This window comes from Bos javanicus, chromosome 5 (assembly GCF_032452875.1).
Source record: "Bos javanicus breed banteng chromosome 5, ARS-OSU_banteng_1.0, whole genome shotgun sequence".
Lineage (NCBI taxonomy): Eukaryota > Metazoa > Chordata > Mammalia > Artiodactyla > Bovidae > Bos > Bos javanicus.
Window position 1 is genome coordinate 1782854 of NC_083872.1, and position 12265 is coordinate 1795118.

A 12265-nucleotide genomic window follows, 5' to 3' on the forward strand; every position below is an offset into this window, starting at 1 on the left:
TGAAGAGAGTCAGCGCAGGGCCTTTCTGGAAGTCTGGGTGAAAAGACAGAAGTTAAGGAACAAGGCAGAAGGGGCAGGGGGGATTGTTCAGATCTGGGGATGGAAAACACCAGTGTGTTTATAGTAAGTACTCTTTAAGAGAGAAAAGTGGTTAAAGAGGAAACAGAATAAAAAACCTTTGGAGTAAGATCCCAGAGAAAGTGGGAGAAATCAGAGCCAGGAATCAGGTTAAAACAAAATGGTTATAAACAAAAAGAGGGTCACCACTTTCTCAGAGTAGAGAACTGAAATGAAAATTGATATACATATAAACTTACAATTAGGAAGTGAAAAGTTAGAAGTTGAGTGAGATCACCTGAAATAGGAGGCAAGCTCACAGGCTGACAATAGGGATAAAGGTTGAGAAAATGGCCTGAAAAAAAGAGAAATGGGGGTGGGGGGGAGGAAGCTGACCCATAGCAGTCAAAAGGTTTAACGGCAGAGCACCGAGTTTTGCTGAAGACTTGAGAAGGGGTACATGTGTTTTAACACTAATCAATAGAATTTCTTGATTCAGATAAATTTTAGCTTTTTTGGTTTTCTTCCAATCCCTCTTTTTACACTGCTGCCTGTTACTTTTCTAAAGCAGACATCTGATCACGTCATTTTTCTGTTTAAACATATTTGATGGCTTACCTGAGATTTAAAGAAAATCTAAATCCCTTAAGCAAGATATTCAGTGCCCTTTGCATTCTAATCTCAACCTGTACTTTTAAAAATTTATATCCAACCACTCAACAAACATACATATATTTCACATTGCACCTGTATTAGATCAATCTCAATATCCTTTAAAAGTTCTTTATGCTTTCAACTGTTCATTTGGTTCCTTCTGATGGGAATTCCCAAGTGGAAAAGATACATTCTCCAAGACATTGCCATCACACATTACCATCACAATGAAAACTTTCTAAATCCAAATGAAGGTATTTGATCCTTCCTTTGCATTACTGGACTTCCCTGGTGGCTCAGACGGTAAAGCATCTGCCTGCAATGCGGGAGACCCTGGTTCGAATCTTGGGTTGGGAAGATCCCCTGGAGAAGGAAATGGCAATCCACTCCAGCACTCTTGCCTGGAAAATCCCATGGACGGAGGAGCCTGGTAGGCTGCAGTCCATAGGGTCACAAAGAGTCCGACACAACTGAGCAACTTCACTTTCACTTTGCATTACTGCAGGCTTTCATACATAACTCATTATATTCCATATTTATCTATGTGTCTTCTCTATCCCACTGGGGTATATATAATCTTTGAAACTGCCTGTCTGGAATCATGGTGCTAAACTGAGGAGGAAAAAACATGTCCCTAAAAACGCATAACCAGAATCAGTCACCATTCAGGTTTGCAATCAAATGTACATCACATGAGTTGCCTGAAGACGTCAAATATAACATAGCCCAAATCAAAAGTCTACTTAGCTCCTTGGCAGCAGCAAAAGCAAATCCTCTCTAGGAAATTCACCTTTGTACAGGCCACCAAAACTCCCCACCAAAATAATTCAGAGGAAAATGAACACCTTACTTAAAAAAAAAAAAAAAAATTAAACATGCAAGAAAAGAAGGTACCAAAAAATGAGAACCAGCAGGGATAGTAAAAATTAGAAATTAGACTCAGATATCAGAAACTAGCAGGCAAAGAGGAAAATCAAAACAAGCTCATAATTAAAATGTTTAAAGACATAAAGATAAATTTGAAAAACAGAAGAAAAAATTTAAAAAATGACCAAAGAACAAAATAAAAATGAAACACTAAAACAAAAACTGTAACTGAAATTTAAAATTCAATAAGTGGGCTTAAGGCCAATCAGACAAGAGATAAAGAATTTGAGAACTAGGTGGACTGAAAGATACATCAGAGGAAATTTTCCAGAATGTATCACACAGTTACAGATGGAAATTTAAGAGAAATGAAAAGTAAAGTGAGATGATTTAATAAAACATACTGATACAATATAGAGTTCAAAACAAGAGAATGGGACAATATAAGAGATAATGACAAGTTTCAGAATCAATGAAAACTAGGAGCAAAACAGGTCCCAAGCTGGATAAAAATAAAAAATACAATTATCACAGTTAAACTGTAGAGTTTTAAGACAAAAACAGGGTCTTTAAAGCAACTAGAGAAAAATGATAGATTACCTTCAAATGACAAACTGTTAAGATGGACAAAACTGTTAAGATGACTTTTCAAAGTTAACAGTGGAAGCCAGAAAATATCTTCAGCATATTGATACTTAATTAACTAATCTAGAATTCTAAACCTGGGAAAACTGTCTTTGAAGGGGGATAAACAGAGATAACTTTTTCATATGGTAGACACTAACTACTACATGGAGATTCTTAAAAACGTATTTTAAGCATAAGTGATTCTAGACACAGAAGAGTAAGTCAAGAAAGAGTTAAATACACGGCCAAAGGTAGGAAAAAACTGTCCTTGTGTATCAGGGAGAGGGTAAATAACTTGATTAGCTTTAAACATTGGTAAGAATTCATGTTACAGTTCTTAAAGGAATCAAAATGAGACTCAAAACTTAATATCTAACTTTCAAACCAGTAAAAGAAAAAAAAATTTTTTAAACAAACAAAAAAAAAAACGAAAGAGGCAAGAAAGAAAAAAAGGAAATACAAAGATCAATAATCATGAAAAAGTGTGAACAAATTACATGTTCTTGTTAAAAGACAAAGATTATCAGGTTAAATTACAAATGAAATAGGCTCCATACAACGTGCAAATAACCTTTGGAACAAGAAGATACAGAAAGACTAAAAGGATAGGCTGCTGCTGCTAAGCTGCTAAGTCACTTCAGTCGTGTCCGACTCTGTGTGACCCCATAGACGACAGCCCACCAGGCTCCCGCATCCCTGGGATTCTCCAGGCAAGAACACTGGAGTGGGTTGTCATTTCCTTCTCCAATGCATGAAAGTGAAAAGTGAAAGTGAAGTCGCTCAGTCTGCAGCCTACCAGGCTCCCCCGTCCATGGGACTTTCCAGGCAGGAGTACTGGAGTGGGGTGCCACTGCCCTCTCCGAAAAGGATAGGTACTGACATACAAAAAACATACACTTCTATGAAGAGAAAGATGGTGTGGCTGGCTATTTAATATGAGACAAAATAATCTTTTAGGCAAAATTACTACTAGACATAGAGGTCACCACATAATAATAAGAATAATAATTCCCTAGCCTCAATGTATTTAAAGTAAAAACTGAAAACCAGAAATCCACCACCATACTGGCAGATTTTAGCAAGCGTCTCACTAACTGATAGATCAAGCAGGTCAAAAAACTGTTTACATCTTCCTTCTAAGATGTGAACATAAAAGCCTGATCTAACAACCCAAACACTCCTTTCAAAAACACAAGTTACAAAAATTGATCACATGCTAGACAATAATGTAAGTGTCTAGAAATATTTCACAGGATTGGTACCACATAGGTCTCTGATAATGTGACTGCCTTACAAGTGGATAACAGAAAAACAGCTAAAAAAACCTACATGCTTGGAAGTTAAGAAATAGTTCCAAATAGCCTACAGGCCAAAGAACAACAAAAATTAGAAAATACTTAGAACTGAATGAAAAGAATTTACATATCATAAGCTGAGATGCAACTAAAATAGAAATTTTATAGCCCAAGTGAAAGTTGCTCAGTCGTGTCTGATTCTTTGCAACCCCATGGACTGTACAATCCATGGAATTCTCCAGGCCAGAATACTGGAGTGGGTAGCCATTCCCTTCTCCAGGGGATCTTCCCAAACAGGAATGGAAGTGGGGTCTCCTGCATTGCAGGTGGATTCTTTACCAACTGAGCTATCAGGGAAGCAAAATTTATAGCCCAAAATAAGGTTAATAGAATTTTATATCACAAAATGATGTCAATAGTAGAGAGGCTAAGAATTAATGAGTTAACAAGCAGGGAACTTATTTCTGAGGAAATTTTAAAAGGTATGGGGAGATAAAATTTATAAATGCCACAGTTAATAAAAAGGTAAGACATTTAAGAATAACTTAGTATAAACTGTTCAACTTAAGGGAAATTAACACATTACTAGAAAAATAGTTTCCCTAAACTGCTTTACCCAGAAATAGAAAACATGAACAGTCAGTAGTTTAAAACCTCCCCAGGAAAACTCCATCCTGCCCCAGATAATTTTACCTGCAAGATCTACCAAATATCCCAGGAATGAGTACAACCTTAAACCTATTCGAAAGAGCAAAAACCACTCCTTAACTCATTATGAGCATAATTTTATACTAGGCTCCCCTCCCCCCACCCAGTAGAGAATCAGCCTGCAATGCAGGAAATAAAGGAGGGGCAGGTTCAATCCCTGCATTGCAAAGATTCCTGGGAGGAAAAAATGGCAACCCACTCCAGTATTGTTGCCTGAAAAATCCCATAGACAGAGGAGCATGGCGGGCTACAATTCATAGAGTCACAAAGAGTTGGACACACTACTAACCTTATACTAAAACTTGTAAGGAAAAACAAGGAACAAAGCTACAGGCTATGAACATAGATGAAAATTTCTAAACAAATATTAGCAAACCTTTATTTATGAAGGTTTTATAACTGCCCAAAACTGAAAGAACCAAATGTCCCTCAAGTGGGAAATGAATAAAAAAACTGCAGCAAAGCCATATAATGGGACATTCAGCAGTAAAACAGAATGAACTACTGATACATGTAACCACATAGATCAATTTCAAACACACTAATCAAAGAAGCTAGGATTAAAAAACAATGTTCTACATGACTCTATTTATATGACATTCTGGAAATGGCAAAAGTATAGGGTCAGAAAAACAGACCAGTGGTTACCAAGTAGGGTTGGTGGCATGAGGGAACTGGCAGGAGTTAATGGAACTGTTCTATATCTGAATAGTGATGGCTGGCAATGATTACCAACTCCTTCCATCTGTCAAAACTCAAAGAACTACACAGTTAAATGGATAAATTTTTACTGTATCTAAATATACACTCACATAAAAGAAAAAGAAAAATTAACAAACTGAATCCATGATGTATAAAAATAATGTATCATAACTAGCTGGGTTTATCCCAATCATACAAGAGTGGTTTAACTCTAAAAAAAATCAGTTAATATAATCCATTACATTAATAAACAAGAAAAATTAGATGCTCTTCTCCACAATGAAGAAAAAATATCTGATAAACTTCAACATCCATTCATGCTGAAAATTTCAAACAAGGAATGGTGGTGAGGTCTGAACTCCTACAATAAACTTAACCAACACTATGTTTAAAAGTAAACGGCAAAGAAGGGATATATGTGTATGTGTGGCGGACTCACTCAGCTGTACAGCAGAAACGCAACACTGTAAAGCAACTAAACTCCAATTAAAAAAAAAAGTAAATGGCAAAAGTATCCCCTGTAAGTTAGGGAACAAAAGTGCCCATTACCACTTACGTTAAAATTGTATTATTAGCCCTGATCAACACTTAAAGCCAAAATGAAACAGAATTTGTCATTATCCAACAACATGACTGTCTACGTAGACAGTGCAAAAAGAATTCAGACAAAATATCAGAATGATTTCAATGAAGTACACTACCAAAATAACCAGTTACCCCTTCAAAGGAAATCTCATCACTAACTGAAATGTGAAATTCCATTACCTGGACTAGATTCAGTAGCGTCAGATTTCAGGGAAAGCTGTTTTGTTCCATCTTTAACTTTTTTCAATCGGTTCTTATCTCCTGGTAAAGTCAATTTTTGCCTGAGTGGTTTTAACTCAAATGCCTGAAAAGTTTTGACCTGTGTTTTCTCCTCAGGAGCTACTTCTTTACTTGAGTCTTTTATAATACTGACATTATCAGTGCTCGTTTGGTCCTCAAAGTTCAACGTTTTAGGATCTTCTTGCACATTCTCCTCTTTGCTACTCAAAGCCAGTTTTTCATCCTTATTGATACACTCTAGTTCCAACTGTATTTGCTTATACTTCAAAAGTAAATCTTCAAAAGTTTCTTCCCCACAGTTTTCACTTTTTGATGAATAATTCTGTTTTCTTGATGGAGATCTTCCAAAACTTTTGGCTGAACAGCATATTAAGGAAACCAGTTGCCAAAAATTTTCCAGTTAATTTAACAAAAACACATTAAGTTATAGATGAATTGTCACCCTTTTTTGTGTTTTTCAAAGATGAATTGATATTTTAAAATTACTAAATTCCATTTAATACATGTGCTGTTATGTGTTAAGCACTTTCATTATGTACCCGTATTTCAAATTTAACAAGTATTAATATAAACAGTCTACTTACAAGATCACCAATGTCACTTATTACCACAGTATCCACAGATACAGCACCTGGTTAGTTTACAGCATGTTTCTGCAGGTATCAGGAAAGCCCATAAGCTGGTTGTTAAAGATTTGTTTCTGAAGGAAGAGGGGAGAAACTGAATGGTTTGTCACAGATGTTGATAATTTATACTTCAAATAATAAGATGTTCCTTCTTTTTAATTAGTTTCTTCTTGTGTCTCAAATTTTTAAAAAGAGATAAAAAAATGAACACTGATAATTAATATTTAAGGCTAAGTTATGAATAAGAAACACTGTATTGAAAACCTAACATAGCAATCTTAGAACTCATCAAGTATACTAACATCCAAAATAGGTACAACTAAGACAATGAAACCAGTTTAAAAAAAAACAAAAACCTTAAGTTGTATTCTAATTTTTCCTTGAAGATAAGGATATCAAAACCTGTTATTTTTGGTCTTTTTCTTTAACATAGTACTACATAAAACAACTTCATGGTTGAAAGTGGCTACAAAGTTCCAAACTAAAATTTTTATTCAAAATAATTCACACATGTAAAAACCGTTCCACCTCACTTCTCCAGTCTAGAAATTAATAAAAGACAAGTATTTTATTTGGTTTTAACACAATAAGGCATTAATAGATCATTAAATTGGCTAGTATATAACATTACATTTCCCTATATATAGTTTCTTCTGTGTAACAACTTGCTAGACAATCTGCAAAGATTTTTAAACTTCTCTAATGACCAATTTAAGAATGGGAATTACCACCAAGTATTTTAGAAACTAAATAATCACTACAACTGAAAATCTTTAAAAGTTCTGCAGCAAAACTGTTCTAGCAAGTCTTTGGTTTTCTGATCTCCTTTTACAGCTGGGTTTCTTGAAATAATACTAGTTTCTCATTACCTGTGTTTCTCAACCAAATGGAATCTGGCTTCTGCTGGCTGAGTTTATCCATCATGTTTTCAAACCTTATTCTATCTGATTTCTCTGCAGCATTCCGTAACTCCACTCTTCGTTTGTTTCTCTAGGTTTTGGGGTTTGGTTTTTTTTTTGGTCTTTAATGACACCTCTGTCTCCCAACTGCTGCAACAATAGCGCTCTCCAGTGAGTCCTACTTAGTCTCTCTCCTCATTTTGAGCATTCTAATGCACTCCCATAGCTCTGCCTGGTGATATTTGGGGTTCTATCTCCCACAAGCCATCTTCCATCCTATTGTTAATCTTTCTAGAACACAAATCAGATCTTATCCCTTGTTTTAATCTCACTAAGAATAGAGTCCAAAATCCTTACAATGGCATATAATGCTTTCATGATTCCCTTCCAATCTCATCTCATCCAGGTTTATCACAATTTATGCATAGCTTTGTCTCTAGGTTTTTCTGGTCTTCAAATTTACCCCAATTCAAAGGCCCCCTCGCTATACGAAGCTAGATAATTACTTGCTCCCCGACCCCACCATTACATACTCTTTGTACATAAACTTGGGTAATTATCTACATTTAAATCTCACTTTTTCAGAGGAGTCACAACAACTAAAAAAATAAGACTAGAGTCCTTGGATATATTCAGAAAGAGAAAAGATTCAATACACTAACAAAAAATAAAATAACTAAAGGACAGAAAAAAAGGAAAATCAATTGAACTATGACTAATTAATCTCCTTCAAGGCTAAATGAAGTGTCCTACTTCTACCTACACAGAACAGTTAGAATGAAACCAACACTTAAATGATTTAATATAAAATTGGTCAACATGGAGTTTCTAACTGAAACCTGGTTTATGTTAGCTATGACCAGATGTGAAAGTTTAAGCAGCAGCCATCCAAAGGAGACATATGCTAAGACTGACTGACAAAGTGCCTATCAATACGGAAAATTAAAAATGAACAAGAATGAAAATAACTACCTCCAACAGAATCTGGTTTATTCTATTTCTTTAAAGCTGCATCTAGCATATTTTAATTATTACTGAAAAAGTTTTAAAAAATACCTACCTGTACTCATGCTACTTCACTTCTACATTATGGAAATAAGTCACAGAATAACTCTTACTCTTTCTTAATGCAATTCTTGTAACATAAAAATGTTACAATCACACAGTGGAAATAAAAATTAAACTTAGTATAATCATGGTATTAAAGGAATTTAAAGTAACAAAATCTTTTATTACAATTCTTTTTTTATTACAAAATTTATTTGCTCACGTTACATAAAAGTGGCTGGGAACTATGTTTCTCTTCATAAATTCTTATAAAGAATTCCACCTCTAGGATGGATTACTGATACACCTCAAAGAAAACAATGAGCAGAGAATCAAAACAATCATCCTTGTGCAGGATGTGTGAAAAGAAAAACAGCAAGACAGCTCATTTCTGATAAGTTACTACAGAAATCAGACTGGATACTTTCCATACTTGTTTCACAACACCATATGCCTGTTCATTAATAAAAACATCTAAGGTTAACAATAAAGGTATATGCTGCTGCTAAGTCACTTCAGTCGTGTCCGACTCTGTGTGACCCCATAGACGGCAGCCCACCAGGCTCCCCCATCCCTGGGATTCTCCAGGCAAGAACACTGGAGTGGGTTGCCATTTCCTTCTCCAGTGCATGAAAGTGAAAAGTGAAAGTGAAATCGCTCAGTCATGTCCGACTCCCAGCGACCCCATGGACTGCAGCCTACTAGGCTCCAAAGGTATATATACGGTAGAAGCCAAATTGATATCGAATGCATGGACACAAAGAAGGCAAAAGCAGGAAGTAGGCAAGTCCATGGCATCACCTCCTTTCTAACATAAAATAAACTTAAGAAAAAACTTTAAGCTCCCATAGTACTTTTTACATACCTCAATTTGAACTTTTTACACTGAATATAATTAACATTTGTCTCTTCAACACACAAGTTTCATTCATGTTTGTATTCCTTTTTTATGTTTTAAAATTTTTTATTGAAGGATAATTGTTTTACAGAATTTCGTTGTTTTCTGTCAAACCTCATTTTTGTATTCTTAAATAATTTACATGTCTGTAATTAAACAGCCCTTCTGTTCTTAGGCTCAGAACTGACAACTAATAAATCCTTGGTTAAAAAAAATATCTTGGGCTAAGGTTTTCTATCTTTATTCAAAGAACATTTTCTTTTTAAAAGTTAAACACCTAAGTGATATTTTTTCTGAAACAGTCCTGCGTGCTCCTGACCCAACTTGTGGTTGCATAATTTTTTTCAGAGCACTAGCATCAGAAGCTCCTCCTCCTTATCTAAACTACATTTCTGGTCCTCTTTCTATCCTGATATCTGGCAAAGACCATTTGGTCTTAAGTATTCTGTGAAAATAACGTTGAGTGTCTCCCCAACAAATGTCATTACATGTAGGTTTCATATATAATGAATATATTAAAAACTCATCACAGCATGGAAATTACAATCAGCAATAAATATTCTCAATAAACTATTTTTAGGCAGTTATCATGGAGTATGTCAAGACATAGTTCTACAAATAATCTGCAAGAGAATATTAATATAATTACTATAATATATACATCTGCATCACTTTGCTGTATCTTGAAACACATATGTATAACTTAAAAAAAAATTTTTTAAAGGATAGTTCTATAAACACATCTTAAAATAGCAAATTCTCAGATGAATAAACTCAGGAATGTTTAAGATAACTAAGAATAAGATTAGAGGGGACAAGAATCAGACATTTGCTATTTTCCTCCTTAACCTCTCCATTAGCTCCACCTCCCCATAAACCCATGGTTTCCAATGAATTAAAATTCTGCTAAGTTTCATTCTCTCTCGAGTCCACAACTGTCAGCACCAAGAGTTATAAAATGCCCAAAATATGAACATAAGAAATAGAGAAGTTAAGGAGGAGGTAAAGCTTCTGCCAAAGATACATGAATTTCAAACCTCCGAATTAATAGTTGGTGACACCAGGATTTTTCCCCCCCAACTTTAAAACGCAGCAATGTATAAGAATAAATCAAGAAAGGTTAAAAAAAAAAAAAAAAACAGAATCACAAATAAAAACAGTAGGATTCGGCGTAACGAAACTTCATAATCTTCAATGTGACAGTGCAATACGATATAAGCAACAGTATTCCTCAGACTTTTTATGGCTAATACTTTTTTCTTCCTCTAACAATCTAAGGCAACTTCACATAACAAAGTTTACTAACAACAACAAAGGCTAATGAAACCTGGGCTTGTGATGTAGTATTTCAGATCTGATTTTACACTTAGATTCCACTAGTTTGGCCCCCGTCCAAAACAAGTTACTATTAAAAAAGCAATAGACCCAGTCAAGCAATTTTAAGAAACAACGCGACAGTTTGACACACGAGGTTTACCAACGAACCACCTACGTTAAGCATTCTGACACAATGACAAATAAGCGGTTCTGACGGTTCAGAAAAGTCACTCATCTCATACCTAGTAATGACGCTAAAGGGAACTTTAGTGACACACCCAGGGCAGACCGCCACGTTAAGGATACAACTCTTCCGAGGTGGAGAGGGCTCTCGCCAGCTCTGACTGCTGCCGAATCCGGATCCCGCTCCTCCTCCCAGAGGTCTGCCCCCCGGCTTGCCTCCTCGATCACCCCCTCCTCGTCCCCGACTCCAGCGACTCCCACCCCGGTAAGGCCTGCCTCGAAAACGGAAACGGTCCAAGGCGATGTGGCTCCGTTCCCAAAACGACGGCCGGGGGCTGCTTTCGGACAGTGAGCTGGAAGGCATCCTCACAGAGGGCGGGTGAGACCGGAACGGCTCTTTGGGTCGGTAGCTGCTGTGTCCCCTGAGGTGGCCCCGCTCTGACGCGTGCCGCGAGCGTGAGAAATTCCTCAGCTGCAGCTGAGAAGAGGACGACGACGAGGAGGAGCCACCGCCTCCGCCGGATCCACCGCCCCGGGCCGGGTGAAGAGGCCTTCGCCGCGGGTACGGTAACAGCCCGCCGCCACTGCTGCTGCTGCTGCTCCGGCTCCGTATCTGACTGTTATTGTCGTCGTCGCTGATTTCCCCATCTTCAAGCTCCCCTTCTTCCTTAGGCGAGAGGCCACTGGAAGCCAGGGCCGGAGTATCTGCGGTCGCCATCCCGGGAGCAGCGCTTTCCACACAACCTTAGCCCTCTATCCGGGGATCCGCCCGACTACTGCCTTCCTCTTCGGTTTCCTTCTTCCCTAACGGACCCGGTCGGTGCGGCCTTATCCTGTGTGGAGACCTAGCGGGCTCTGCTCCCCAACTTCCCCGCACCCCAGCTCTTTCTCGCCGGACCGTCGCAACCCACTTCCCTACCCTAGCGCCCCCTTGCTCCTCCGCGATGGGGGCTCTTCCGCCTCGCGAGAAAGTGGCTCTGGGCTGCTCGGCCGTCACTTCCTGCCGCACGCCGGAAACAAGACTCCCAGTCCACGCGATAATAATTAGGACAGCGCGATGCTCCCTGGGAGTTGTAGTCTTTCTTTTTATTGCCGCTCGCTTTGAGGTTATCCTTCCAGTCTGAGGCTCGTACCTATTATTGACTGGCCTTTGGGGGTTTAGGGTGCGTGGCGGGGTAGGCGGGCCTGTTTTTAATCTTGGCCTCGAGAGAGTTTCATAGTGATAGGGGGGCACACCTCGTCTAATTGCTCGGTGGCCTGCAGCTAAACAGACGCTATATAGTCCCACTCCCTTTCGGGAGCCGGGGAGAGGGCGGGTTGCGTCCGCCATGTTGGTGAAGGCAAACGGGAGCGACTGGAGCTCCAGGACCGTCGGCTTTGCCGGCTCAAGTCCGCCATATTAATAAAGAGAAAGGGCAGGTTGACCCCTCCCGCTCCCCACCAGCTACACACACACACGCACACGCATACACACACATACCCCTTCTTCCCAGCCATCTCTGGCAACTCAGCTCGGTGGGCCCTTCCCCAGCTTCTTTTGCCTAGGGTCCGCCCGAAGGA

General features: G+C 38.3%; 1 protein-coding gene across 7 annotated transcripts in view; it reads right to left on the minus strand.

Annotated features, from left to right (window-relative positions):
• ZFC3H1 (zinc finger C3H1-type containing) overlaps window positions 1-11423 on the minus strand; it is a 50206-nt gene extending 38783 nt beyond the window's left edge. For all 7 annotated transcript variants that reach the window (XM_061415514.1, XM_061415512.1, XM_061415516.1 and 4 more), the window contains exons 1-2: window positions 10829-11423; window positions 5676-6092 (exon numbers count right to left, since the gene is read on the minus strand). In XM_061415514.1, coding sequence (XP_061271498.1) covers window positions 5676-6092; window positions 10829-11423 — 1012 coding nt within the window. The remainder of the gene's footprint in view (window positions 1-5675; window positions 6093-10828) is intronic.
• Between the last annotated feature and the right edge of the window lie 842 nt (window positions 11424-12265).